General features: G+C 39.3%; 1 protein-coding gene across 1 annotated transcript; it reads left to right on the top strand.

Annotated features, from left to right (window-relative positions):
* The first annotated feature begins 7,081 nt into the window (after window positions 1-7,081).
* On the top strand, window positions 7,082-26,863 carry LOC149211436 (uncharacterized). Its single transcript, XM_089388391.1, has 4 exons — window positions 7,082-7,284; window positions 12,371-12,626; window positions 24,973-25,423; window positions 25,544-26,863. The coding sequence occupies exons 1-4, from the start codon at window positions 7,082-7,084 to the stop codon at window positions 25,669-25,671; spliced, it is 1,038 nt and encodes a 345-aa protein (XP_089244517.1). The 3' UTR covers window positions 25,672-26,863.
* The last annotated feature ends 387 nt before the right edge of the window (window positions 26,864-27,250 follow it).

Genomic DNA, 27,250 nt, shown 5'->3' on the forward strand with positions numbered 1-27,250 from the left:
GCTGGGACATAAAAACATTCTCTTTTAGATCTCCATTCAAGAAAGCAGTTTTTACATCCATTTGATGGACTTTCCAACCGTTCTGAGCTGCTAGTGCAAAGAGTGTCCGAATGGTAGCCCATTTTGCTGTGGGGGCAAAAGTCTCCTCATAATCGACCCCTTCCTTCTATGCAAAACCTTTTGCCACAAGCCTAGCTTTGTGTTTGTCAAGCGAGCCATCAGCTTTATACTTGTTCTTGTAGACCCACTTGCAGCCAATTGGTTTGGTTCCTAATGGAGGATCAACCAGCTTCCAAGTGTCGTTCTTTATGAGGGCATCATACTCATTTTGCATCGCTTCTTTCCATTCATCATGAGAAGCAGCTTCTTTGAAGGAAGTTGGTTTAAAATTTGTAGACAAGTTCAATTCACAATCATAAGAAACATCCATATCAACAGGTGAATTAGAGTCATCGACATCACCTCCATTTTGCCGGTTTGAATTTCTGGTTCCTGTCTTTCCAACTTCATCAGGATGAACACTTTCAAGTGTCTTTGTCAGCCACTTTGGGGGACCTTTTTCAGATAGTCTAGGTTGCTCCGTTGATTGAGTTGGGACTGAATCAAGATTGAGTCTCCCAATTCTATCAATCACATCACTTAAAGCATCATCCGTTGTTGGAGTTTCATGCGGGGGAGAGTGTTCTTCAGAAGAAGATTCCACATGTTGATCTAGTACAGGAATCCCCCCTTCAAGATGTGGAATCTGATTATCAAATTCTTGAAATGATTTTGCTTTTGCGAATCTATCCAAGCGATCAAGTTGCCGCTCAACAACATTGTCAGTTTTGGATGATTCAAGGAAAATTACATCTCTAGATACAACAAACTTCTTATTTACTTCATCATAGAGGCGGTATGCTTTGGAGGTGTTTGAATATCCCAGAAAGATACACTTACGACTTCTAGCACCAAGTTTGTTTCTATGTACCTTTGGTATCAAGGCATAACAGGTGGAACCATCAAATTAATATCCTGTGCATTCAGAGCAGAGTGCTCTGATACCATGTCAGTAGCAGCTAATTATATGGAGGAGCAGCTCAGCTATATGGAAAGCAGACTAGGGAGTTACAAGGGACATAAGAGCTAAAAAAAGGAGTTGGCTCTAATACCATGCCAGGCCAGGCAGTAACTCCATAAGGCAAAAATGATTCCACTGTTCTATTCTATCAGGTAGGTCTTCATTATATACATGAGGGAGAGACTGTTCAGTTCGTCTCCCGATGACTGTTCATATTTCCTATTTATCTATTTACATGAATTTACCCAATCACAAGGATTAGGTGTCAACAGAGACTGACACTAACACTGGCTCCAACTGGGGATGGCAGCTCCTTAGAGGTGTCAAGAACATCATAGATCAAGTAGCCTTATTTATTGGGCAATGGAGTCAACATGCATAAAAACTAATTTTTTGACTTGAGACTGACTGACCTTTTGACATGACAAAAGAACTAAATAAAAAAATTGAAAACAGTATTGACTCAAAGAGTCTTAAGGCCTTCACTTCAGGCTTCAAACTCTGATGACAGCTATCTAAAATTCTAGAAGTAAAATACACACCGGTATGTACAATGATGATGACCTTTCAGGATTTTAGACATAGTAGTGCTTGAGAAGCCTACCATTGGTCGCCCCTCCTAAATAATCTTTTCCATCCATCTCTTCCAACAAGAAAGCATTCTTTCCTCTGAAAGCAGAAATTTTATATGGTCCCTTCCATAAGTTCTCAAACTTACCATGTTTGCCTTTGTCTTCATTTCTAGCATCCCACCGAAGGACTACATCTCCCAAATTGAAATTGTCTTCCTTGGTTTTGCAATCATAAATTTTTTTTATTTTCTCTTGGAGTTTGGATGTGTTCTAAAAAACTTCTTCTCTTGTCTGCTGTAAATGAATCATCTGGTTTATTCTCCTTTGTATGTCATTAGTTTCACTATCCAATTCCTGTAGAATTTTCATCACTGGGACAGCAAGAGATGAAGGAAACACTGTGTCAACTCCATATACCAGCTGGAAAGGAGACATACCTATTGACTTTTTGGTGTTGACCCTATCCACCCACAAAGCATTGATGATTTTTTTATGCCAATTCTTCTTGTTCACCTCCAGGACCTTTTGATGATGTTAACCAAAGATTTGTTGGAAGATTCAGCCAAGTCATTCCCCTGTGGATGATAAGCAGTAGAATGTCCTAGCACAATATGATATTTGGCACAGAAATCCACCATTGTTTTTTATTTAAAAGCAATAGCATTCTCTGTTATTATTTTTTGTGGGCAGCGAAATCTAGACAAGACATTAGACTCCAGAAATTGAATGATGACAGAATCAGTAGCTTGCCTGGTCAGGATAGCTTCAATCCACTTTGTAAAGTAGTCAGTGGCTGTTAAAATCCATTTGTGTTACACTGAAGATGAAGGATGGATTTTGCCAATGAAATCAAGACTCCACCGCTGGAAAGGAGCTTTGGGAAATTTCGGAGGAGGATTCAAGTGCTGCAAGACATGGACAATGTCAGAGTACCAAGGTGAAGACATGAACATATCAGACACTTGCAAGAAAGGGTCCTTTTCTTCTGATTCTTCTGATAGTGCAGCCATCAAATTAATATCCAATGCATGTAGATTTGATTCTGCCATAAGCTTGGCTAACCCTTGTCCTTTGATGAGCTTTGTAGGTTTGATCTCCAAGTCATATTCTAGCATTGCTGCAATCCATTTTCCTCTTCTGCCTTCTGGATCTGTTTGTACAAGAATTTCCTTTACCACTGCAGTAGGGACATAAGCAATAGTATGTGAATGTAGAATATAAACTCGAAAATATTTGAGGGCTTTTACCAATGCCAATGCCTATTTCTCAATGATATTATATCTCAATGCTGCATCTCTTATAGTGCGACTGAAGAATGCTATAGGCTGCTCATTTTTCTGATCTTTTTTCTGCATTAGGACTGCTGCTAATGTGTGCTCAGAAGCAAAAGAAAAAATGATGAAATATGAGGTATAATCTGGGCTAATCAAAATAGGAGCAGTAGATAATGCAAACTTTACTGCATGAAATGATTTCTTAGCCTCCAAAGACCACTTTACCTCGCTGTCCTTCTTCAATATATTTGTCATTTCTTTCAAGTGCTTAGCTAGATTAGGAATAAATCTCCTCAAAAAATTAATTTTCCCATTGAACGACTGAATCTCTTTCTTGTTCCTAGGGAAGTCTAATTGTTGAATAGCCTCCACTTTAGCAGGATCAATGCGGATGCCATCTTTAGAGATGATGTGTCCTAGTAGCTTACCTTCTTCCATGGCAAACAAGCTCTTCTTTGGGTTAAGTGAGAAGCCAAATTTTCTGCATTTCTGAAAAACAATCCTTAAGTGATGCAATTGATCTTCATCAGATTTTGAAAATACCGTTAGATCATCAAGATAGATAACCAGAAATATATCTTTTCCATTTGCAAATGCTATGTCCATAGCTCGTTGAAAGGTAGCTCCTGCATTCTTCAGCCCAAAAGGCGTCTTGGCATACATGAATGTACCCCATGGCGTTGTGAAGGTTGTCTTGAGCTGATCGTCTTTGTGTAACAAAATTTTATTGTACCCAGAGTATACATCCAGCAGTGACATCCTAGAGGACCCAACCACCTTCTGAAGTATGTGATCCATCTTAGGTAGAGGATAGTTGTCTTTCAGGGACACCTTATTGAGATTTCTGAAATCAATACATAGACGAATTTCCCCAGTCTTTTTCCTCATAGGTACTAGATTAGACATCCATTCAGAAAACCGAATAGGAACAATTATTCCAAACTTATAAAGTCTATTTACCTCTTTTTCGATTGATGACAGCAATTTGGGATTGATTCTTCTCAATTTCTGGCAAAATGGCTTCTGATCCGGCTTTATAGGAATGACGTGCTGAATGATACTCTTATCATAAACTTTCAGATCAGAGTAATCCCAAGCAAATGCATCAGCAAATTCCTTCATTAAAGACATGTACTTACCCTTTGTTTCAGGAGATAGAGACTTTGATAGTTTGACCAATTTAGGATTTTCAGTTGTGCCAATGTTGACATCTTCTACTCCCTTTTCAATAGGAACCATGGTGGGCTTCTTGGCGATATCATCCCTGTCAAATAACTCTTCCAAAGGCACCAAGCCTCTTGGAATGTTGTTGTCCTTGAGCTGTAATACTTCAGTGTCAGCTGAATGGATGTGGGAATCATCAAAATTGTATGCATCATCAATGTGAGAATTCTTAAATTCTCCTTCCAACTGCAGAAAACTATTTATTTGCTTATCATCACCAAATACTTGCCAAAACCTCATGTTATTTGGGACAGTTGGGCAATGCTTAACATGGATGGAGTACTTATGATTAGAATGAAAAGGAATCTTCACCATACTGGTTGTAGTGGCAAGTGAATCAGCGATGACATTCTGAGTTCTAGGAATAAGAGATAATGTATATTCTGAAAAAGTTTTGAGAATATCAAGTACAGCATTGCAATAAGCTCTCATTCTTGGGTGTTTGGCCTGGTATTCCCCTTTGACTTGCTTGATCACTAACTCGAAGTCGCCATAAACATAAATCTTTTTTTCTCCCAACTTTTTCAGAATTTTGAGGCCAGTAATCAATGCCTCATATTCCGCCTCATTATTTGAACATTCAAAAGCCAGCTTGTAAGAGCTCATTCTCACATTCCGAGGGATTTTGTTTGGCTAATGTAATGGCCCAAGTATCCAAACACCAATTCCTACTCCTTCTCTTCCTGATGCACCATCAAACTCCATGGTCCAAAGACCATTTTCTTCGTCTGGAAAAATAATTTCTGAAGACTGAATTTCTTGATTTTTAGGATTTTGAACGGCTAGCTTAGAACTTTCTGTTTTCTACACTATTCTTTGAATCTCCTCAATAGGATTTGTAGGCTGTCTACATTCCTCACCAACCTCTTTACTTTCTGCTGTGATAGTTTCATGTATGCTGCCCATTAGGTTGGGAACTTTTGAAATTTCTACTCACTGACTTTCATCATCAACAGAATCCATATCACTAAATAGAATGAAAGAGTCAAGATCAGTATGAACAACATGTATAGGATGATTGACTGGCTTTTCCTTACTGCTGATCATAAATTTCATCTTTTTTCTCTATAAAGTTTCCGGAGCTGTCCAAAAACAGGGATAGTGGCGTATGAAAAGTCAAGTTGCAGAGTGCCCTTTAATTTTGCTCCCCAAGATCTTGAAAGCAACATGCCAAACCTAGGAGGAATATCAGCCACTACAACATCCATAAGTACATTTTTGGCTGGGATTTGGTCTAAGGACACTACCAAGTCTTTAATAAGACCAAGGCATTTCACTCTTCCATAATCAAAAGAATAAAGATCATGGTAAGGTCGAGTGATGCTCAGTCCTAGTTTATCCATGATGGCTTTAGGCATCAAATTATGAGAGGCGCTAGAATCTAGCATAGCATTATGAAGGATAACATCATGAAGTTTAAGACTCGGATAAAAAGGAGGAATTTCACTATCTTCAGGAGCTCCTTCTAAGGCTGGACCAAAAAGGATGGCTGGCTCATAATCAACTACATTGACTGTGTCAGACCTCTAATCAACCCTAAGCATTTTTGCAATCTGGAATTTGTATTTGTCATTCCTTACCAATTCAGTGAGGGGAATGGCTATCTTTAATTTAGAAATTTCATTTTCCAAACTAAAAAGATTAGATTGCTTTTGTACCTCTTTTGAAGCAGTGTCCTTCCTTTTTGTATGGCCTTTAGCTTGAGTTTCCTTCTTTTGGCTTTCAATTTGCAATTCTTTGTCCTTCCTTACATTGCTAGTGGAGGCTTCATTAGTTCTATCCTGATTCTGTGTGACAATACCTTTGTCTTTATTCTGGCCTGCAGGAGTGGTTTCTTTGCTTGGTGCGTCCTTTTGCAAATTTTGTCTTTTCTGAGTTAGAGTAACAGGCACATTTATGTTCCTTAAATTGTACTGCTTTTGGAGATGACTGAGGGCATTCTGATATCCTCTTTGGTACTCTTCAGTCCTATCAGCCCACAGATCTTCGCTTGCAAGCACAAATTGCTGATCATTTGGTATAAAAGAGTCTTCAGAAAACTGATCTTCTTCTGTTAGGAAAGTAGGCAGTTCATCTTCTTGAAAGAAGTGATTTGCTTCTACAATTTCTTCTTCATCTTCTTCCTAACCTTCAGTGTAGTTTTGTTGAAATGGAGCTTTTACTTGACTTTGAGGATCTTGATTTCGCTGCTCTTTCTGTCGATTTCTGAACTGTTGTTGTTGTTGTCCGCGAAAGTTAGGATTCCTCACTAATGGTTCATCTTGTCGATCAGTTATGGATATTTTATCCATCATCCTTTCCATAGTTTTTATCAGACTATCAAGCTTTGCATCAAAAGATGATGCAGGTTCTTCTCTGAAAACAACTCTCTTCTCTGCTCTCTCTGGCTTTGATTTTGACTTCTTAATTTGCAAATTGGCTTCAACACTGATTGCATTCCGCTACATCTCTTCAAGAGTAGTTGGATCCCTTTCTCTGAGCTAGTAGGCCATATTTGGATTGAAAGCATCAGGATAATGAAGAAGAGCCAAACCAGGAGGAGGTTTCATATCATCAGGTATAGAATTGTACACTGTATTAAATCTTGATGTGAATTCTTGAACTGTTTCATTGGGGTTCCTTTTCATTGAATTATATTCAGCCAATATCTGTAATGGATTTTTCTTCTCTTGCCAACAAGCTAGAAATAATTCAATCAGTCTTTGAGAACTATTAATGGAATTTGCAGCCAGACTTCGAAACCATTTCTTAACATCTCCTGAGAAACTCTGAGCGATAATCCTCATTTTGGCATTCTCCTCATCAATTTCTTCTAAATCAATGAAGTCTATTAACTTGTCAACATGCTGCTGAGCTATTCTGCACTTCCATCAAAAAAAGGAAGTCTTTGACCATAGTTCTGAGGTAAAGCAGTAAGTTGAGCAGGCAGTAAGAGAGGCGCAAATCTTGCCATGACTGCTGGAGAAAGTGAAGGTGTTACAATGGATTGTGTAAGTATAGGTGGTGATGCTGATGAGGATGATGGAACTACTAAAATGGGTTGTAGAGGCAAGGATGGAACGAACAGGGGAGGCAAGAAAGATGATGAAACTAAAGCTTTAGGAGATGTGGTAGATGAGCTTGGAGGTGAAAAAGAGGATGAAGTTGTGGCTAGGTATTCAAATTGGTATTGAACAAAAGCTTTTTCGGTTGTGATCTGGAGTTGGTCAGCAAGGCTTTGAAGCTTATCAAAGTTTAACCATAGTTCATGATCAGTCTTAGCAGACAAATATTCTGAAGAAAAAGAGTGAGTTTCAACCTTTAAAGGTTCTAGTGTTGTATCAGAGATGCAGGAGTCAGACTTGGACCTTGTAAGTGATAATTCTATCTGCTCTTCAAATGGAATTTGCTTAAAGGCGAATAGGTTTTTAGGCAGAGAAGTTGTTCTTTTAATTTTACTAACTGCACTTTTAGTGATAGGTAGCCTAAGTTTTCTGAGCAGTCTTTCAGGGTCTTCAACAATGAAGGGTGGATTTGGGTCAGGATTTGACCTGGTATGCCTTTTAGAAGCCAGAATGTATACACCCTAAACTGATGAGATTTATGAATTCAGCCTATCTTCGGATACTGGAAACTGAGAGGTACAGGACCAGTTCTTTGAAAGCTCTTAGATTTTTCCCAGGAATAATTTAACAATCGTTTCCCTGGCAACGACGCCAAAAATGTTAGTCCTTACAATCTCCTAGGCTGAAAAGGAAATCGACAAGGGTAACCTCAAACCACTTCAGCTCAGTAGCTAGCCCTACTAAAGCATGAGGGATCTCTCTAAGTCTCTTATCAGTGATATGACTTTAAAGCAAATGGATTTTAGACTAGATATGAATATTTGTTTATTTGTTTGTGTAAATTTGGTTTTTTTTAAGGATTTGCTGAACTTAGGGTTTGGAGTCACAAGTAGGTCTAGGCTGTGGGAATGCAGGAGAAAACATAAGAAGGAGCTAGATGTCAGAAGCCATGGTGTAATTTGAGTATTTGTCAGTGTAGCATAGAGGATATAGAGTGGAAGAAACTAATGAGCATAAATAAACATGATTTCATTAGATTAGGAAGACAAAACACATAACTATCAAAACCAGATAACAGAGCTTGAAAAACAAGAATTCTGAGTATTATACCACAAGGCATTCATATAAAGAAGAGATATAATGTAGATAAAGATGTTTAGACCATGAGAAAACAAAAAGAATGAAATACAAGCACCATGAACTCATTGGGCTAGAGTTCCTTGAAAATAGCTGCAACCTGTATCTGTATTAGCTGAAAGATGATTACAATGCAAGCCTCCTTCACAAAAAAATCAAACCTCTTCTCCTAAGGTGAAATAGTACTTATAGACACTCCTAGACCACTTTCCCACCTTTAGGAATCGAATTCCTTGGTGGAGGAACTGACTCCAAGATTCTCTCAACCAACAGGTGAGAGTGAGAAGGTGCAACTCAAACACCTCATGAAGAGTTTGTTTAGGAGTTTGCTTCTTTTATGAGGCCTAATAAACATAAAAAACAACCTATGATATACATTTATTCATGCCTACATCACCTAGCCTCATAACTTGTGCCATTACATAGAGAATCTTGACTTTGACCAAGTCAGACTAGAAAGTAGAAATTTTACACGGTGAAATTTTGCGAATAAAAACACAGAAAGTGCGGAAGCGCAGCGCCGACTTTGAGCTGATTTTTAGGTGCCTTCCAGGGGCCAAAATGCAAATCTGAGAGAACAGTCAACTAGCCCTTCAAGTCTAGTTTCCAGAACAGTTTGCATTTTTCTCCAAAACTAAGACACCTCTGCAAAATCTGGGCAAATGGGTTTTTAGAGGATGTCAAGACCTTTCCAAAAATGTAGACCTTTCCTCAAATGGAGGCCTGAGGAAAAAGCGCAGCGCCTCGAAAGGCTAAATTTCTGAATTTAGACCAAAATTTGCCAAAAAACTCAAAATGCTCAAAATTGGAGGGAAGGTGTAAAAATGAGTTTGCTATAGCTTCATGGATGCTTTAGCAAGCATCTCCAAGTTTCCCTCATCCTTTTGATCTTTTTTGGCCTCCTTGAGCTTGTTTTTAAGTTGTTTCACTTTGACATTGGCGATCATGTTTTGAGCTTGATAATGATGCGCCATGTGTCTGAGCATTTGATTATCTCTGTTTGCCTTCTCCAGGAGCTTCTCTAAGTGTTCATTTACCTTGTTAAGCCAATATTCTTTATCGTGATGTACCTCCAAGGCAATCCTTTCTTCTATGTCAAGGTCTTCATTAAGTGTTAATTTTAGGTATGTTCTATGCTAGAGAAATTTATTTCAATTTCTTTTCCACATTAGCAATCACATCAGCATAAAGCAAACTTCAGATAGAACATAAATATAAATCGCAGAAGACAAACCAAGACAAGAGGACACAAGATGTGGTGCTAGCCAAGGACAAACCCCACAATGTGGGGAAACCCTTGATCAATTCTTCTTTTATGTTCTTCAAAGTTCAACAGAGAAAGTGAGAGAGATAGTACATTTACAATAGAAGTCAATCACTTTGACTTTTGATATTGGCATGAGATCAGTTGAAGACATATTGCTTCAACTGATTCTCTAAGGTGACTCGTTCACCTATCATAGTGTTGCATCTCGTCTATTTGTTGCACATTACCGTGTGACACCTTGTTGTACTGTCACATGTGTTGAACCTTGATGACTGAGCTGCTCTCATCTTCATGCTGCTCATCATGTTGCATCTTCCATGGTCTTATTCATCATCAAGCTGCCCATGCTCATGATCTCATTCATCATTATGTTGCCCATGCTCATATCATCATGCATCATTATGCTGCCAATGCTCATATCATCATGCATCATTATGTTGCGCATGATCTCATACATCATGCTGATAGATGCTCTGGCTGTTTCAGCAGTTCCCGGCAGTTCTAGATTTTCCGGCAGTTCCGACAGTTAGACAGTTCTGGCAGTTCCTGCTCTTCCGGCTTTTCCGACTTTTCCAGTATTTCCGGCGTTTCCGACGTTTCCGGCTTTTCCAGCAGTTCCGGCATTTCCAACATTTCCAGCTTTGCCGGCAATTCCGGCTTTTCCGACTTTTCCGGCAGTTCCGGCTTTTCCAGCAATTCCGGATTTTCCGGCAGTTCCGGCGGTTCTGGCGTTTCCGACTTTTTCGGCAGTTCCAGCTTTTCCGGCAGTTCTGGCTTTTCCGACATTTCCAGCAGTTCCAGCTTTTCCGGCTTTTCCCGCAGATCCAGCTTTTTCGGCTTTTCCAGCTTTTCCGGCAGTTCCGACTTTTCCGGCTTTTCCGGCTTCTCCTTAGGATCTCTCCTCCTACTAAAACCCAAAGGCAAGTAGAGAGAGGAAGAGATCCAAATGTGTGTAGAAATGACATGAAGTCCTCTTCTATTTATACTAAAACGTAGAGGTTGAATAGACATCACTGTTGGGCTTTTGAGCCTACATAAGTTGCTGGCCGGCTTAGCAATTTGTCCATAACATAAATAAATTCATAGCTTCATAAATACTTATCTGAATTGGATGATCTTTAGATCAATCCTACACCTCTCAATGAGAGGGATCTAATAAAAATATCAATTGTCATAAATAATATGACCCACATGGAGTTTGGCCCTAGTTGCCAATTTTAACATTAAGCAATATTTGTTTTTGTTCCTCTTGCAAAGCTTCCTTGAGACCTCTGGTTCTTGGTCTTTTCCCTTTCCCTTTCACCTATGATGCTTCAGGCTCGCTTGATGTCACGATCTCCTTACCTTTGCCAATTTGCTGCATTAACTTAGTTTTTCCCTTTTCTAGGATCAACTATTTTGCTTTGAGTTGATTGTTTTTGTTAAATTTGGACAACTAGGTCCAAACTCCATGTTCTGATGCTCAGATTAAGAGGCTAATATTTTTGTTGGATTCCTCTTTCTGAGAGGTGTAAAATCCATATAAAAATAGTCTTAATCCGATGAGCAGAACTTATATTTTGAATTTATTATTCTTAATAAATTATATGTGCAAGGTCAACCAGTTTTGTAATGTAGGTTCACATGCCCAACAGATGTGTCACACACCCTCATTGATGGATATATATACAGGAAAAGTTGGAGAGAATTTGATCACAACACAACTCACATCTTCCTCATCCTAAAAAGTACGAGCTACCTGGAGGACGAATTTCAGCCACACGTGGGAAGGACGAAAAAGGTTTTCTGCTGCTAGGGTTTCTGCTGCTAGGGTTTCGCAGAAGTTTGACCAGCGTTGACTTTGGTCAACGCTTGGTCCAAACAAGCTGAAAACTTGTGGGAGGTTCGATTTTTGAAGACCGTACTACCTGGCACAAAAAAATCGAGGTCAAAGGGTTGACCATTTTGCTACTGCGTTGACTTTTAGCTTGCTGCCCCTGCGTTGACTTTTCAGGACAGCGTTGACTTTTGTAGAACTGACTTGGGTTGACTCATCTACTGGTTGGAGGGTTGTTGTGACACATGCTGGGCTGGCTGACCAAAGGAGACTTTGCTGGTTGAAGCATCCTGTTGACCGCCGAAACGAACACATACATTTTTCTTGTTTCTGATTTGTCTTCTGTAGGATCTGTTTATATGTTCTATCTGCATTTTGCTTATCTACTTGTATGATTGCTGTGAGAAAAGTGAAATTGCTCTTAGCATAGAACATCTACAAAACTTTACATGGTATCAGAGCTGAGGTGAAGACAAACTCTATCTATAGCAATCATCGAACACTCCGTCTTCGGATCTCAAGAGTAGGGCGCAGTTCTAATGCGCAGAATTCATGCGGTGGTCGCATAGAGTTCTCGCTTGGGATTCGATGGGACAGAAGACGGTGTCTCTGAGCTCGGGAATTCAAGGGAATAACAGCGCAGTTCTAATGCGTACTGTTCGTAAGCATTGCTGAAAGAATGCGTAAAGGTTATGCTTGAAGTCAGTGAAGATTAACGGTGGTTTGGAGGATAATTCGATGAACAGGATTGCGTGGGCAAACAACAGATCCTTCATGCAGCAAAGATTGCGCAGTCTTGAAGATTGAAAGGTCGGCTGAAGGCACGGATTCAAACAGCGATCTGGGTGTATTACAGTGCAGGTTCACATGAGTTTCTGTTATACTCAGGTAACAGCGCAGGAGACTGAAGATACACGGCAGATTATCACGGTTCGAGTTTAGAGTTCGAGCAACGGTTCCGGTATATTCTATGCAGGTTACATGAGCGTCGGTGGGCTCGGATAAAAAGTGCAGAGAGTGATATATACCGGCAGATTGTCGAGTTCTGGCTTGGTGAATTCGGACAGCAGTTGAACGCGTTAAGGGTGCAGACCTGTGAGCGTTCGGGTGATCACGTGGAGGCTTGTTCCTGGACTGGTGCGCAGGAGTTTACACGTGGAACCACGGGCTGTCAGGTTATGATAACGGTGAAGCGTTCCATCAGAGGGCTGTTCCATGAACAGCGTTATACGGTGTAACGTAAAGAACCGGTGCAGGTTATTAGCAGACTGCCACGTGGACAGAGATCTGCAGTATTACGCAGCTTCGTTAGTTGACTGTCACGTGGACAGAAGTCTGCAGAATAACACAGGTTGTGGTCTCGGTTTTATACACGGGTTGTGCAGAAATCGGGTGAACGTGTACAGTTGTATATGTAAAAAGGCGGTGGCCTGTTCTGTAGTGTGGCCGAGGGTTGCCTGGCACACTTGATGTGTTGTATTTCTGGAATAAACATAATAAATATTATTGGGGCAGACTCGTTTTGGGAGTTGCACCTCCCATACATGTGGAAGTTGCAGTTGCTGTTTTGGTTTAAATGTATTTGAATATGTTAGATATGGTATAATGAAGAATGAAGTTTAAAGTCTTTATGTGCTTATGAGATTTGGACACCTTCATTACAAGGCTCTTCCCGAAGCAAGGAAGGTGGTGACAGGGATGCCTGATTTTGGAAATAATCATAAAGGTGTATGTAAGGGCTGAAGGAAAACATACAAGGGGACCTTTCCCCTCAAGTGTCACAAAGACATCTGAGATATTGCAACTGGTCCATTCTGATCTTTCTGGTATGTTGCCTGTAACATCCCTGGGGGGATGTTCTTACTATATGACATTTACTGATGACTTCTCTCGCAAAACCTGGATATACTTCTTGAAAAAGAAGGATGAGGCTTCCATGTGGTTCCGTACCTTCAAAGCCTTGGTGGAAAATATGACCGAAAAGAAGATCAAGATTTTGAGGACTGACAATGGCACTGAATATGAGTCAAATGAGTTCAAAGACTTCTGCAGAGAAGCTGGCATTAAGAGGGAGACTACCACTGCACTCTCTCCACGTGTTTGGGTTTTGTGGACAGAGAGATCTAGAGGAGAATCCGCAGTTCTAAAGAGCCCTCATACGCTGTCCCAAGAGGCCCTTACACGCTAAGAATAGGAGCCCTAAATCTGCAGTATATTGGGCCCTAAATCTCTGTTTTAATGGGTGCAGGTAAGGGCATTTCCAGTGAAGGAAGAGGGGACGTTTAGGTCACTCCTATGACTGTTTTGGAGTGAAAATTAACCAGCAGAAAGGCCTCAATAAAGGAGACAAAATTCTGGGTTGATTTGAATATTATGTGCGGGCTGGAAACTCTGTTTCAGCAGGCCGTGGGTACAGGAAGCCACCTGTGGTAGGCCGCAGGTCCTTACCCCACTGAAAAGGCATTGCGTGGGACTGTTTTGGGGCTAGATTGAGCCCTAATCAACAGCGTGGATGCAGAGGACTTATACAAGGGTAGCACGTAGTTTTTGAAGGCTGTTTGGTGACTTGGTTAAGGGCTGTTGCAGCATATGGATGCCCTAACCAGTCACAATTAGGAGCAGCAGCGAAAACAGATTGGAACAACAATTTATGCCTTGTGTTGGGTCAAGGAATTTGATCAGTTTTGGATCAGATGGTTGGGCAACCTGTGGGAGCAAATTTGGAGGCTTGATTGGGTGATCGTAAGCCTCAATTACTGCAGATCTGACTGTGTTGTAGTATTGCAAAGTGATGATGCAAAGGCAGCATGGGTAGCATGCAGCGTGATGATGCATAGACAGCAAAGAAGATATGAATCTCCACTAGGAGTATATTACAATGAAAAGACCAGATCTGTCATTCTTGTTGATTTGGGGTAGCAATGTGATACTGTATAATGAGAGCAACATTACAGTCATTGAGGTGCAGATCCATGATGATTGAGAATTGACTATGACGATATATTTGCACCTGTGGCTCGATATACCACCATCCGATCCATCATAACCCTTGCTGCTACGCAAGGATGGAGTCTTCATCAGATGGATGTCAAGACCGCTTTTTCTGCTTGGTGCAATAAAGGAAGAGGTGTATGTAGAACAACCTCTGGAATTTGAAGTTCAAGATCGAGACACTTATGTCTGCAGGTTGAAGAAAGCCCTCTATGGGTTAAAGCAAGCACCCAGAGCTTGGTATGAGAGGATGGATAGTTACTTGATGAAGCTGGGCTTCACTCGAAGCAATGCTAATCCAAACCTTTACTTTAAGGTTGTGGAAGGAAAGCCTCTCATTCTAGTGCTGTATGTGGACGACCTCTTCCTGACAGGTGGTGACCCTCTCATTCATCAATGTAAGAGGGAGCTTGCTGCTGAGTTCGAGATGAAAGACCTAGGACTGATGCACTATTTCCTAGGCCTAGAGGCCTGGCAGAGACCTGAAGAGATTTTCCTTTCTCAAGGAAAGTATATTGTGAAGCTTCTGGAAAGATTTGGGATGGTGGACTGTAAGTCCGTGTCGACACCAATGGAACTCAACTTTAAGAAGTTGAGTGGCAGTGCTGCAGGGCCTATCTTGGCCAATCCTACTGAGTATCGTCAACTCATAGGAGCTTTGATGTTCTTAGTGAACACCCGTCCGGACATATGTTTTGCAGTGAATACTTTGAGCCAACAGATGGTTGAGCCTCATCATTTTCACTAGGTTGGTGCCAAGAATCTTTTGAGATATCTTCAGGGCACGATAAACCATGGGCTGAGATACACTGCCGGGAGTGTGATACTCCGAGATATACTGATGTCGATTGGGCTGGCAGTGTGGTGGATCGTAAGAGCACATCTGGATGCTGTTTCAATCTTGGTTCTGCTTCGATCTCATGGATGAGCAGGAAGCAGAAGTCGGTGGCTTTGAGCACCGCGGAGGCCGAATACATTGCTGCTAGTATGGCCTGTTGTGAAGCAGTTTGGTTGAAGAAGCTCTTTAGTGAGCTGTTCCAACATGTGCTAGATACCACTGTAATACTCTGTGATAATCAGAGTGGGATTCGTATGACTGAGAATCCTGTGTTCCACGACCGATCCAAGCATATTGATATCAGGTACCACTTTATCCGGGATATGGTACAGCGAGGCGCCGTAAGGCTCGATCATATAGGAACTGATGAGCAGGTCGCGGATATTCTCACTAAGCCCCTGGGGAAGGTCAAGTTCCTAACCTTCCGTGAGAGTCTTGGTGTCGTGGAAAGACCCTATGATGTGGGTCCTGTTGGACGATGAGCTCTGGGAGCTCTGGGGGGCTTTGGGGATAGCTTCTCGAAGCTATAAGCACTCATAATGCTTCTGCCCCACCCTTGTGATTATTGAGCTGGTTCGCCACTCATTTAATCTGTGCCCCGTATGCATCCTACCCATTGAGTTCAGGGCTCATGGGAGGTACCTCTCATTTGGCCAATGAGGTGTGGAAAAGCTAGAGACTATTAGCAAAGACTGATGGACGCATCAGAGATTGCCGTACTCTCTATCTAGGATGGCATGGTCCAACCTCTTGATCTGGGATCAAGATTTGTGAGGTCTGGGACCTCTGGACTGATTATGTCAGTCGGGGAATGATGTCTTTGTGACTGACCCACTTCTGTTCTGAAATAAAGAAGCCAGCAAAGCAAGTTTCGGCGGGATGACTCACGATGTTGATTGCACTAATAAATGGAGTTCTCCCTAGTTGAGAGGGAGTGTTAAATTTGGACAACTAGGTCCAAACTCCATGTTCTGATGCTCAGATTAAGAGGCTAATATTTTTGTTGGATTCCTCTTTCTGAGAGGTGTAAAATCCATATAAAAATAGTCTTAATCTGATGAGCAGAACTTATATTTTGAATTTATTATTCTTAATAAATTATATGTGCAAGGTCAGCCAGTTTTGTAATGTAGGCTCACATGCCCAACAGATGTGTCACACACCCTCATTGATGGATATATATACAGGAAAAGTTGGAGAGAATTTGATCACAACACAATTCACATCTTCCTCATCCTAAAAAGTACGAGCTACCTGGAGGACGAATTTCAGCCACACGTGGGAAGGACGAAAAAGGTTTTCTGCTGCTAGGGTTTCTGCTGCTAGGGTTTCGCAGAAGTTTGACCAGTGTTGACTTTGGTCAACGCTTGGTCCAAACAAGCTGAAAACTTGTGGGAGGTTCGATTTTTGAAGGCCGTACTACCTGGCACAAAAAAAATCGAGGTCAAAGGGTTGACCGTTTTGCTACTGCGTTGACTTTTAGCTTGCTGCCCCTGCGTTGACTTTTCAGGACAGCGTTGACTTTTGTAGAACTGACTTGGGTTGACTCATCTACTGGTTGGAGGGTTGTTGTGACACATGCTGGGTTGGCTGACCAAAGGAGACTTTGCTGGTTGAAGCATCCTGTTGACCGCCGAAACGAACACATACATTTTTCTTGTTTCTGATTTGTCTTCTGTAGGATCTGCTTATATGTTCTATCTGCATTTTGCTTATCTACTTGTATGATTGCTGTGAGAAAAGTGAAATTGCTCTTAGCATAGAACATCTACAAAACTTTACAGTTTTCTTGTTCAAGGATTGATATAATATGTTTTGCCCTTTCCAGATTTATTGTCAGCTCCTTGATTTGGTAGTCCTTGTCCCTGATAGTCTGTCTCATAATTAAAGTCTCATCTTCCTCCTCTAAATCAATAAGCTCAAATTCGTGCTCAACTATCTCCTTATCCTTTGTTGTTGATTCCTGCTTTGTCGATGAAGAAGGCTTGGCCCCTTTCTCTTTGTGAGAAGAAAACACAAGCCTCTACCCTTTCTTATACACTTTGGTCACCTCTGGCTTAGGTAGCTGAATCTTCTCTGTTATTTTGCTAGATGACCCCATCTCTGTTTGTTGTTTTGGTGCACTTGGGGACTGAGATGCTGCATTTTCCTCATGCCATTTTAAAGTTGTTTCTAAAAAGGCTTCCCAAGCCATACCCCTCTCTGCCAGCTGATGAAGGACAATGGTTTTGATGAGATTGTGATGAAACAAGCTTGGAGAGTGCTCTTTGTCCTTTAACTATATCTTTTCAGACATTTTTGAAATGCTCCTGAACAGGTAATTACACATGTTGAGTGGCTTTTGAGATGTGAAGTGCATCAAGAGGCGAATATGATAGGCATACAACCTGGAGAATCTACCTTCACAGGTAAAGAACCTCATGATGGTTTTCATTAAAGGGGCATACTTCTCAAGCAAATATCTGAAAGGCATGAGGTGAGTATGTGTATCTCTGTATGGAGTCTTTAAGAAGGGCTTGTAGTTTTCAAGATCTAGACTCATTCCCTTGAACCAATATTCGCCATTGTCTGGTAAACCAGTTGCTAGTGAGATGGAGGCCACTGAAAAGCTAAACTCAATACCAGCAATGACAGCAATCTCTCCTTTCAGTTGTGTAGCTACCCAATCTGTTAGCTGCTCATAAAACCCTGCTTCACTTACTCTTTTACAAAACTCCAAGCAGTGAACATCCTCAAAGCATTGCTTGATGAAAGGATAGGAGTTGATTTGGTTGCAATATGATGGTTCATATCTGAGAATCCTCCCTCCTTTGTGTTGTCTCTTTCTTTCTAGTGAAGATTCAACCTCCATGATGACACAAAGTCCTAGCAGCAGGAAGTGAAAATAGATGTGAGGTGAGAATGAAAATGAAGTGATATGTGAGAGATTTTGACAAAATGATGGGAGGGGTTTTATGAAAGATGAGATGGATTTGAAAAACTGATGGAAATGAGTGAGGAAAATAGTGAAAAAATGTGGCTTCTTGTAAGTGAGACCAAGAAGGTTTATGATGAGATTTGCCCAAAATAACTCTAGGAATGAGCTAGGGTTTTGTTTTTTTAGTGTTTAAACTTTGTTTGGAGGTGGATGAACTGGTCAAAATGACTCATCAGACGTGTGCAGGTGTAGAATATCAATTTACATGTTTTGGAGATGAAAAGTTATGATGACCATTTCTACCCTAGCATTTCCCATGGAAATTTTGCTACAAACCCTAGCTTGAGAAATTATGGACATGGAATGAAATTGGGAAAGAAAATAGAGAGGGAAATGATATACTTACTTGTTCCTTAGCTTTAGAAAGCTATTTGACCAAGCTTGTAAGAAAAAAATTGGAATTTGGGAAAATTTGGGTGAGTTTCGGGTACTCTGTCATGCGCGCAGCGCAGTTCTTCTACGCGCAGCGCCAAAGTGCAACGCAATTCTTCTACGCGCAGCACAGTGTATCTACGCGCAGCGCCTGCCTCCTAAGCGCAGTGCAGTGTATCTACGCGCAGCGCCTGCCTCCTAAGCGCAGCGCAGTGTATCTACGCGCAGCGCCTTCAATTTTTGGCCAATTTCTCCTAGGGAAACAAGTTTTTTGCTTTTTTGGGCGAGTGAGCTCAATGATGAGGAGTGAATGGGATATGAATGAAAAGGTTATGAGTCTTTTTGAGTTTATATGGGGATAATTTCTTCACTTTTTCAAATAAAAGAAAAGAAACCAACCCTCCTTTGCGAGGCGATTTCACTTTTTGAAGACAGATTTTACCTTTACCATTGCAAGTGTGCTTTTGCTTTCCTAAGTGTTGGAGCTTCCTTCTTCTGAAACCTTTGATGTCATGAAAATATGAAAACTGTGTGAATAAATCATGATCAATTCATCAACAGTTGCTTTGTCATGTTTGACTTATTTCTGGTTTTTTAAATGGAAATGGTGGACCTTGGAGACCCTTGTGACCTAATGGATGACCTAAGACCTAATGGAGTGATGATGATGACTTGACCCATTTTCACGGTGAAACCTTCATAAAGTATGATAAGCAACCAGCATGAGTGAAATTTCAAACAATGACTCCATCTTTGGACTGACCATACAATGACCAAATTTGCTGTGTAAACCTAGTAACAGAAAAATTTGATGATGAAACCCTGAAAAGAACATGGTAAAAAGCACTTTTTGATCCAGGTGACAGGCTAACGAGACTGACACTAACACCACCCATCCTCTAGCCAATGAACAAGAAAGGGATAATCCTCACAGATCATAAAGAGTCTCAATCAACCACTGGCTCACGAAGAGTGAACACATCACAAAGATTGAAAATGGTTGAGGTGAATAACAATTTCTTCTTAACCACTTGAGATAGACTCAATTCACAAGATGAATTGATTATTATATTAGACAACAATCATAATACATGGTGAAAATCACCAAAATTTCCTATATAAGTTAGTTAGAAAAACAATCTCCAACCAATAAACCTCAATCCTAAAGGAGAATGGCATTCTTTATTTCAAACAAAAAAATAAAAAATGATTGTTGCAGAGAGAGGGAAATCACCATGGAATATGATGGTGATTCCAAGATGAATAGTTGACAACAGTAGGCTCGATATGTGCTCGGTATATTAGTTGTGAATGTTCTATGTTTTAGGATTACCAAAATGTTGGGTAAGATTTGCCCAAAAAAATAGTTTTTAGACTTCAAACTTGCCAAAAAAAATTAAAGTAATAAATGAAATTTCACAGAATAGTAATTACATAGATTTGGAAGAAAGGATTAATAGGTGGAAACTCTAGGCCTCGAACAAAATATCCATTTGATCTAGATGACATCACTATGAGTAAAAACTCCCAATGTCATCATCATTGTATTTGAATAAGATATGCACAATCAATATGTTATCGGTGCATGCTTTAAATTAGAACACAATTTAGAAAACAAATTACATATAAACCTGGTTCAGCTGAGAAATGTCATCAATTGATGAAGTGATACACTTGAAGGACCTCAAAAATTGTAACCCGTAGATATGATTATATGAAGTTTAAACTTCAAAATTACAGTGACTTTGTAGCTAATTTCGAAATTATGGGTCTCCAACCATTTACCTAAACTTACAAAATCTGACATCACGATTGTAACTTCACAAAATACATACTGGGTTTTTCCTGGACATGTGCATTGAATAAAGAATTATGGATCTCCAAAGGAAATCTAGGTAACTAGTGGAGTAGCAGTGACTGAAGATGACAGGGGTATGGTAATCTTTACTTGTGCTCTAAAATGGCCTAGACATTAATAACAAAACAGAGAACAAGATTTTTCAAATAGAAAACAAATTATTGGAATCTTCCGAGTTTAACAGAAGAAGGCAAGGATTTCATTTGTTTTTCATGAAATAAGTACAAAGACATTAGGAGGAATCTAAACACTGTTGGAGATAGAATGTTTAATCAATCAGTTAAAATAGACAGAGAGCTATCTCAGGTTAGTGTTGTTACCTTTCAGGATAGGGCTAAGGCTCTGAACTGAGCTACTCGAACTGCTACAAAATTTGAGGGATTTTTCCTTGCTATCATCATGGCTCTTTTGGATGAACAGAATACACATTATTCTAAAGGATAGAATGAATAAAGTCGGACAGTAACATTTTTTTTATTTTTTGTCAAAGTAGCTCAGTCACAGCGATTGTCTGTCGACACTCTGTTTTCATGTTGGCAATCAGATAAGGGAATAAAGTTTTAGAAGCTGTTGGGAGTTTTGTTTTTTTGTTTTTTTAAGCAAATTGATCTACAATGAATAAGACATCTGGATCCAAAAGAACAATACTTCACAATAGACACATTATAATGTACAATGAATGTTATAAGAATAAGCTCAAAAACCATTGTTTGTCATTCATCCGTTGTCCCACCTACTTCCACAATTGACTGGTACCTAACCCATGCATGGAAGCAAGGCAAACACAAAAAAGACCTCTGGAAAGCTCATACGTAAATCTTCATAGCTTCTTGACTGGTACTGTTAATACTCCAAGGATGTGTCGATTAAATTTCTTATGCCTGAATAAATGTTCCTTCCATTTCATGTTGTCAAATTGATTTTCACAACCTTTCTTTTATGGAAATTATTATATGGCATGCTTCCATTTATTGGCTCGTGTAATATTTTAAATTTGTCAATGCTTTCCTAGTTAATCAACTTTGGATAAGATCTGGTTGGGCATACAGTCAAGCTATATGTTAGAGGTCTTTCCAAAGAAAGTGTCAGTGAAAATACAATTTTCATAGTTCTTATTTGATTATAATTTCTTTCTAGACAACACATTATAAACAAGGTCTGTTTGGACATATGCTCAAGCTATATGTTAAGGGTATTTCCAAAGACTCTTCATGAAGGGATGCTTTTCCGTTGATCCTACTTGATTATAGTTGGGATTTAAGATTTGTTTTTATTCTTGTCTCATTTTCCTATGCACAATAACATATGTTTTCAATTCTTTGCAACTATTCTTATGGTTTACATATTGTAGATGTAATTGGCTGCAAGTTGTACATTCAGTTCTGCATGCTTCTCAAACTTTAATACAAACTTGTTTGTGAAATCTTTTTTTGCATACTTATTCACTCAGAAACATGCATAATATGCACATGTACAGTGATGATTTGATATGCGCATCAAAGATCATCATGAATAATGTAGAATTTGTCTTAGTGGCAAAGCAAGCATTGTGTTCGAAGTTCGAAACTTCTTAGGCTGATTTTCGTGGAAACTTGTTAGGCTAGCTGATTTTTGTGGAAACTTGTTAGGCTGGTTGTCTGCTCACCCACTGACAAAACCTGTGCTATTTCTAGAGTAACCTTTCAAATATATGGAGGAATATTTTTAATTTTGTATATTTGGCTGGCATAATTTTCTTTTAATACATACCGCAGACAAACGTTGTAATGTTATTATTGTGAACAAAATTACATTTTTCAGTTTTTCAGATGGCAACTGCCATTCAAACTAATGGGAGTTATTATAGGAAGATATCATATCTCCTACTTACATAACAACTGTGAGTCGATTCCAGAGTTTACTGAACTCTAAGGCTGAAAAGATCTCACATACAAAACCTGTGTTATTTCTAGAGTAACCGTTCTAGCAAAAATTAAAAAGATACTTAATGACAGTCCAATATAAAGCCTCCCTAAAATACAGATAGACTAAAAAAAAAATCTTTAGTCCTGATAAGAAACTTCGGGCCAACAGCAAAATAGAGCTGTCAAATGATCTAAAAGAACTGGTGTAACAGCAAATAAACAAGAACTAGGAAATTCCCTCGATGAAATTTAGAGACAGAAGTTGCATAGTAAGACGATCAATTCAACCTCCTTGGGTCTAGCACCCCACCCCTATGAGCATGTTTAAATAACACACCCATTTTTATAGGAGTAACTTCACACTCCCACTTTGTATTGCCACTTGTGTATTGAGCAGTCTCGTTGACCTACTTTTGATTATTTGTTGGAAAAGGAGCTTGCAAAAAAGTCTTTCAAATCCCGGATGATCATGCATCCACAATTCTAGATCATTTCAGCAGAAGAAGCCACAGAGGTAAAGAATTTTTGACTAATAATTTTGGTTACTGTTGAGATATATATTTGCATCGTAACATTATTTTCATGTAAATATCAGATCTGTAGTATATCTATTTGTCCAAATCTTTATCTCTTTTTGTCTCTCTATATAGCAGTTTCTGTGTTAGGTGAATATATAAAATGTCTTTTTCAAATATATAGAGGAATATTTTTATTTTTGTATATTTGGCTGGCATAATTTTGTTTTAATACATACCGCAGACAAATGTTGTAATTTTATTATTGTGAACAAAATTAGATTTTTCAGTTTTTCAGATGGCAACCATTCAAACTGATGGGAGTTATTATAGGAAGATATCATATCTCCTACTTACATAACAACTGTCAGTTATTTCCAGAGTTTACTGAACTCTAAGGCTGAAAATATCTCACATAGAAAACCTGTGTTATTTCTAGGAGTAACCTTTCTAGCAAAAATTACAAAGATACTTTATGACAGTCCAATATAAAGCCTCCCTAAAATACAGATAGACTAAAAAAAAACTCTTTAGTCCTGATAGGAAACTTCGGGCCAAAAGCAAAATAGAGCTGTCAAATGATCTAAAAGAACTGATGTAACAGCAAATAAACAAGAACTAGGAAATGCCCTCGATGAAATTTAGAGACAGAAGCTGCATAGTAAGACGATCAATTCAACCTCCTTGGGGCTAGCACCCCACCCCTATGAGCATGTTTAAATAACACACCCATTTTTATAGGAGTAACTTCACACTCCCACTTTGTATTTCCACTTGTGTATTGAGCAGTCTCGCTGACCCACTTTTGGTTATTTGTTGGAAAAGGAGCTTGCAAAAAAGTCTTTCAAATCCCAGATGATCATGCATCCACGATTCCAGAACATTTCAGCAGAAGAAGCCATGGAGGTAATGAATTTTTGACTAATAATTTTGGTTACTGTTGAGATATATATTTGCATTGTAACATTATTTTCATGTAAATATCAGATCTGTAGTATATCTATTTGTCCAAATCTTGATCTCTTTTTCTGTAGTATATCTATTTTTCTAAATATTTATCTCTTTTTGTCTCTCGATATAGCAGTTTCTGTGTTAGGTGCATATATAAAAAGTCTTTTTCAAATATATAGAGGAATATTTTTATTTTAGTATATTTGGCTGGCATAATTTTGTTTTAATACATACCGCAGACAAATGTTGTAATTTTATTATTGTGAACAAAATTACGTTTTTCAGTTTTTCAGATGGCAACTGCCATTCAAACTAATGGGAGTTATTGGAGGAAGATACCATATCTCCTACTTACATAACAACTGTGAGTCATTTCCAGAGTTTACTGAACTCTAAGGCTGAAAAGATCTCACATACAAAACCTGTGCTATTTCTAGAGTAACCTTTCTAGCAAAAATTACAAAGATACTTTATGACAGTCCAATATAAAGCCTCCCTAAAATACAGATAGAGTTAACAAAAAAAAAACTTTAGTCCTGATAGGAAACTTCGGCCAAAAGCAAAATAGAGTTGTCAAATGATCTAAAAGAACTGACGTAACAGCAAATAAACAAGAACTAGGAAATTCCCTCGATGAAATTTAGAGACAGAAGCTACATAGTAAGACGATCAATTCAACCTCCATGGGGCTAGCACCCCACCCCTATGAGCATGTTTAAATAACACACCCATTTTTATAGGAGTAACTTCACACTCCCACTTTGTATTGCCACTTGTGTATTGAGCAGTCGCGTTGACCTACTTTTGGTTATTTGTTGGACATTATTTGTTGGTATCACTTCATCATTTAGATGCAATGGCGCCCATATTCCCTCATATGAATCAAACACAGGCTTTTGGACATCACTTTGAGGCAGTGAAGGCTGATTCTAGTAGGATTCTTCAATAGACTATCTGCTATGATAGATTGCGGCAGGGGTCATTGTATGTGTCATGGGGCTACAGTGTACATGTTTTTGATAGCCTCCAATTCCCGCGTGAACTCAAATCTCCTCAGCAGACTTTCATGCATTGGAGGAAAACTATGACAGAGCAGTTTATGTTCAACACTTGCAATCAGAAACTTAATACATGGTCAAGGATTTTGAGTTATATTTTTCTGCAATCAATAGGTCGATTTTCGTAGAAACTTGTTAGGCTGGTTGTCCGCTCACCCACTGACACCCTTGGTATCACTTCATCATTTAGATGCAATGGCACCCATATTCCCTAATATGAATCAAACACAGGCCTTTGGACATCTCTCTGAGGCAGTGAAGGTTGATTCTAGTAGGATTCTTCAACAGACTATCTGCTATGATAGATTGTGCCAGGGATACACTGTACATGTTTTTGATAGCCTGCAATTCCCACGTGAACTCGAATCTCCTCAGCAGAATTTCATGCATTGGAGGAAAACGATGACAGATCATTTTATGTTCAACACTCATAATGTTTCCAGAAATCCTTGCCTGAGGCCTGCTGTCTTATTTTTGGAAAGTGTTAGCACTAGATCTAAAAGTGTTAGGCCTGCTGTAAAAGTGCGTTGCAGGCTCTGCAACAGATCAGAGTTCTATCACGGAAGTCACAACTGAACTGGAAGCAAGTATGTGAACTTTTACATCCTTGTATTTATGATTTATCTTAACTTCTGACTTGAGTGAGTAAATTAGGAAATTTCTACTCCTTTTTATACTAATTAAGAAAATGTGGATTTGTGTTTGCAGTCTCCGAGGAGACATTGCTGTGATGTTCTACCATCTTCCGTGAACAACAGCCTGGAGATTGTGATGAGAAGCTGTTTGGATGGGGAAGTCATATATCCACAGTGAAAAAGAAGATTCTAATTTTTTTGGATGAACCAAACCCTACTTTGTTGATGTATTATATGGATTGTTCTTGATTATCGAGACATGGCTTTCTCTGGAGAAGAAAGAAAAATAGTTGAGCAACATTGCATCTCTTCGGTGGTCAAAAGCCTAAATGAATATGAATTCTGTTCATTTCATCTGAAAAAATGTTTTAGCTCCTCTTATCAAGTGTTAAGCCATGACGCTTTGATTCTTTAGTTGAGTTAGAACTTACAGGGTTCAGAATAAACAATTCTTGTATGGATCTAAAGCATTAGTCTCTATCTGGCTTTTGTTATTGCAAGACATGTTTTAACAAACGAACTAGCTCTGACCTAGACAAGATATATGCTATTTTTAGTATCTGTGTTTACCTTTCCTAGTTATCATATTGATGCAACCTGCTTGTCAGCATTTTGCCAGAGTTATCAGTCCTCTGTTACTCTTGTTTGTCATATAAATTATCAGTTTGTTGAGGATGGATGAAGGCAATCTTTTTCAGCTTACTTTTGCTTTATTTGGGTAGTATGTTTTCTGGATATTGGACGCTATCTGATCAAGTGACATGGGCTGCAGGAAATATCCATATTTCCAATGCCATCTTCAGAGCATGTAGGCGAGGGCCATATCATGATACTTTAAAAAGGACCTTCCAAATTTTATCTGTCGTCTTGGCGAGAAATTTATGGGCTTTTGGGGATGACAAGATCTCGTAAATATTTTAAAATCATACTCATCCAGAGGATAAATGTTCAGTTGAATTTAATAAAACTCAAATTCACATTTATATATCTGGTAGGTGGGGCTTCGCCCAGAAAAGCAAACTCTGAACACAGTTAGAGAAACTGAGAGAATATCTCGATCATTATAATTCCCAGATCATGTCTCTGCTGCTCAGACTCGATGCGATTCAGGTATTTATTTTGACTGCCTTTGCCTTTAATAATGGGGCATGAAACCTTAATTATTACATGAGATTTACCATTATGTTTAACTAAATAATATATGCTCTTCTTTCTGTGCAGGGTGTGAAGTCATTTGTGCAGGAGTCAAGGAAGGCTGTATACCGTCTAGTGTTTCAGCTGCAAGAGACAGTTGATGCCATAATTGTAGAAAAATCATGAGCATATCCCTGAAAGGGATTCTCACTCCCACGCTAACCCAAAGAGTGGTACTCCTGAATTATCAAAATGGAACCCGAGAAAGAAGAGGTTATGAAAAATTCAGAGGAGGAAGATAAGTGCACGATCGGTGCTACAGATTGCGAAGAACAACAACAGCATATAGGGGGTGAAAACATACAGTGTGACGGCATATGGAAGGGACGAGCAGCAGTCGACAAAATGGAGAATCAGACACTTGAGGTCAAGGTGGTGTTGGCAGATCTCTACAGGAAAGTTGAATCAAATGATAAATTAATCAACGATTTAAGCTTATCATTCCCCAGCACTTCTCGATTATTATAATTCCCCAGTCTCATAATAAAACCTACATAATAGAGGAAGGTCAACCAATGAATAAGAACATGGTGAGGGATGAAGAGGTCTCATAGTCTTGAACA

Source organism: Pinus tabuliformis, chromosome 1_1, assembly GCF_031772625.1.
Source record: "Pinus tabuliformis cultivar Carrire ecotype Pingquan chromosome 1_1, CPIR1, whole genome shotgun sequence".
In the NCBI taxonomy this organism is placed as follows: domain Eukaryota; kingdom Viridiplantae; phylum Streptophyta; class Pinopsida; order Pinales; family Pinaceae; genus Pinus; species Pinus tabuliformis.

What these genes read in the sequence shown, in the direction of transcription:
- LOC149211436 (XM_089388391.1), top strand. Translation starts at nt 7,082, where the DNA reads ATGACTGCTGGAGAAAGTGAAGGTGTTACAATGGATTGTGTAAGTATA. An exon ending in GAGGATGAAGTTGTGGCTAG is followed by an intron (nt 7,285 to 12,370) that starts GTATTCAAATTG and finishes TATTCTATGCAG; the next exon opens with GTTACATGAGCGTCGGTGGG. An exon ending in ATCAGAGTTCTATCACGGAA is followed by an intron (nt 25,424 to 25,543) that starts GTCACAACTGAA and finishes ATACTAATTAAG; the next exon opens with AAAATGTGGATTTGTGTTTG.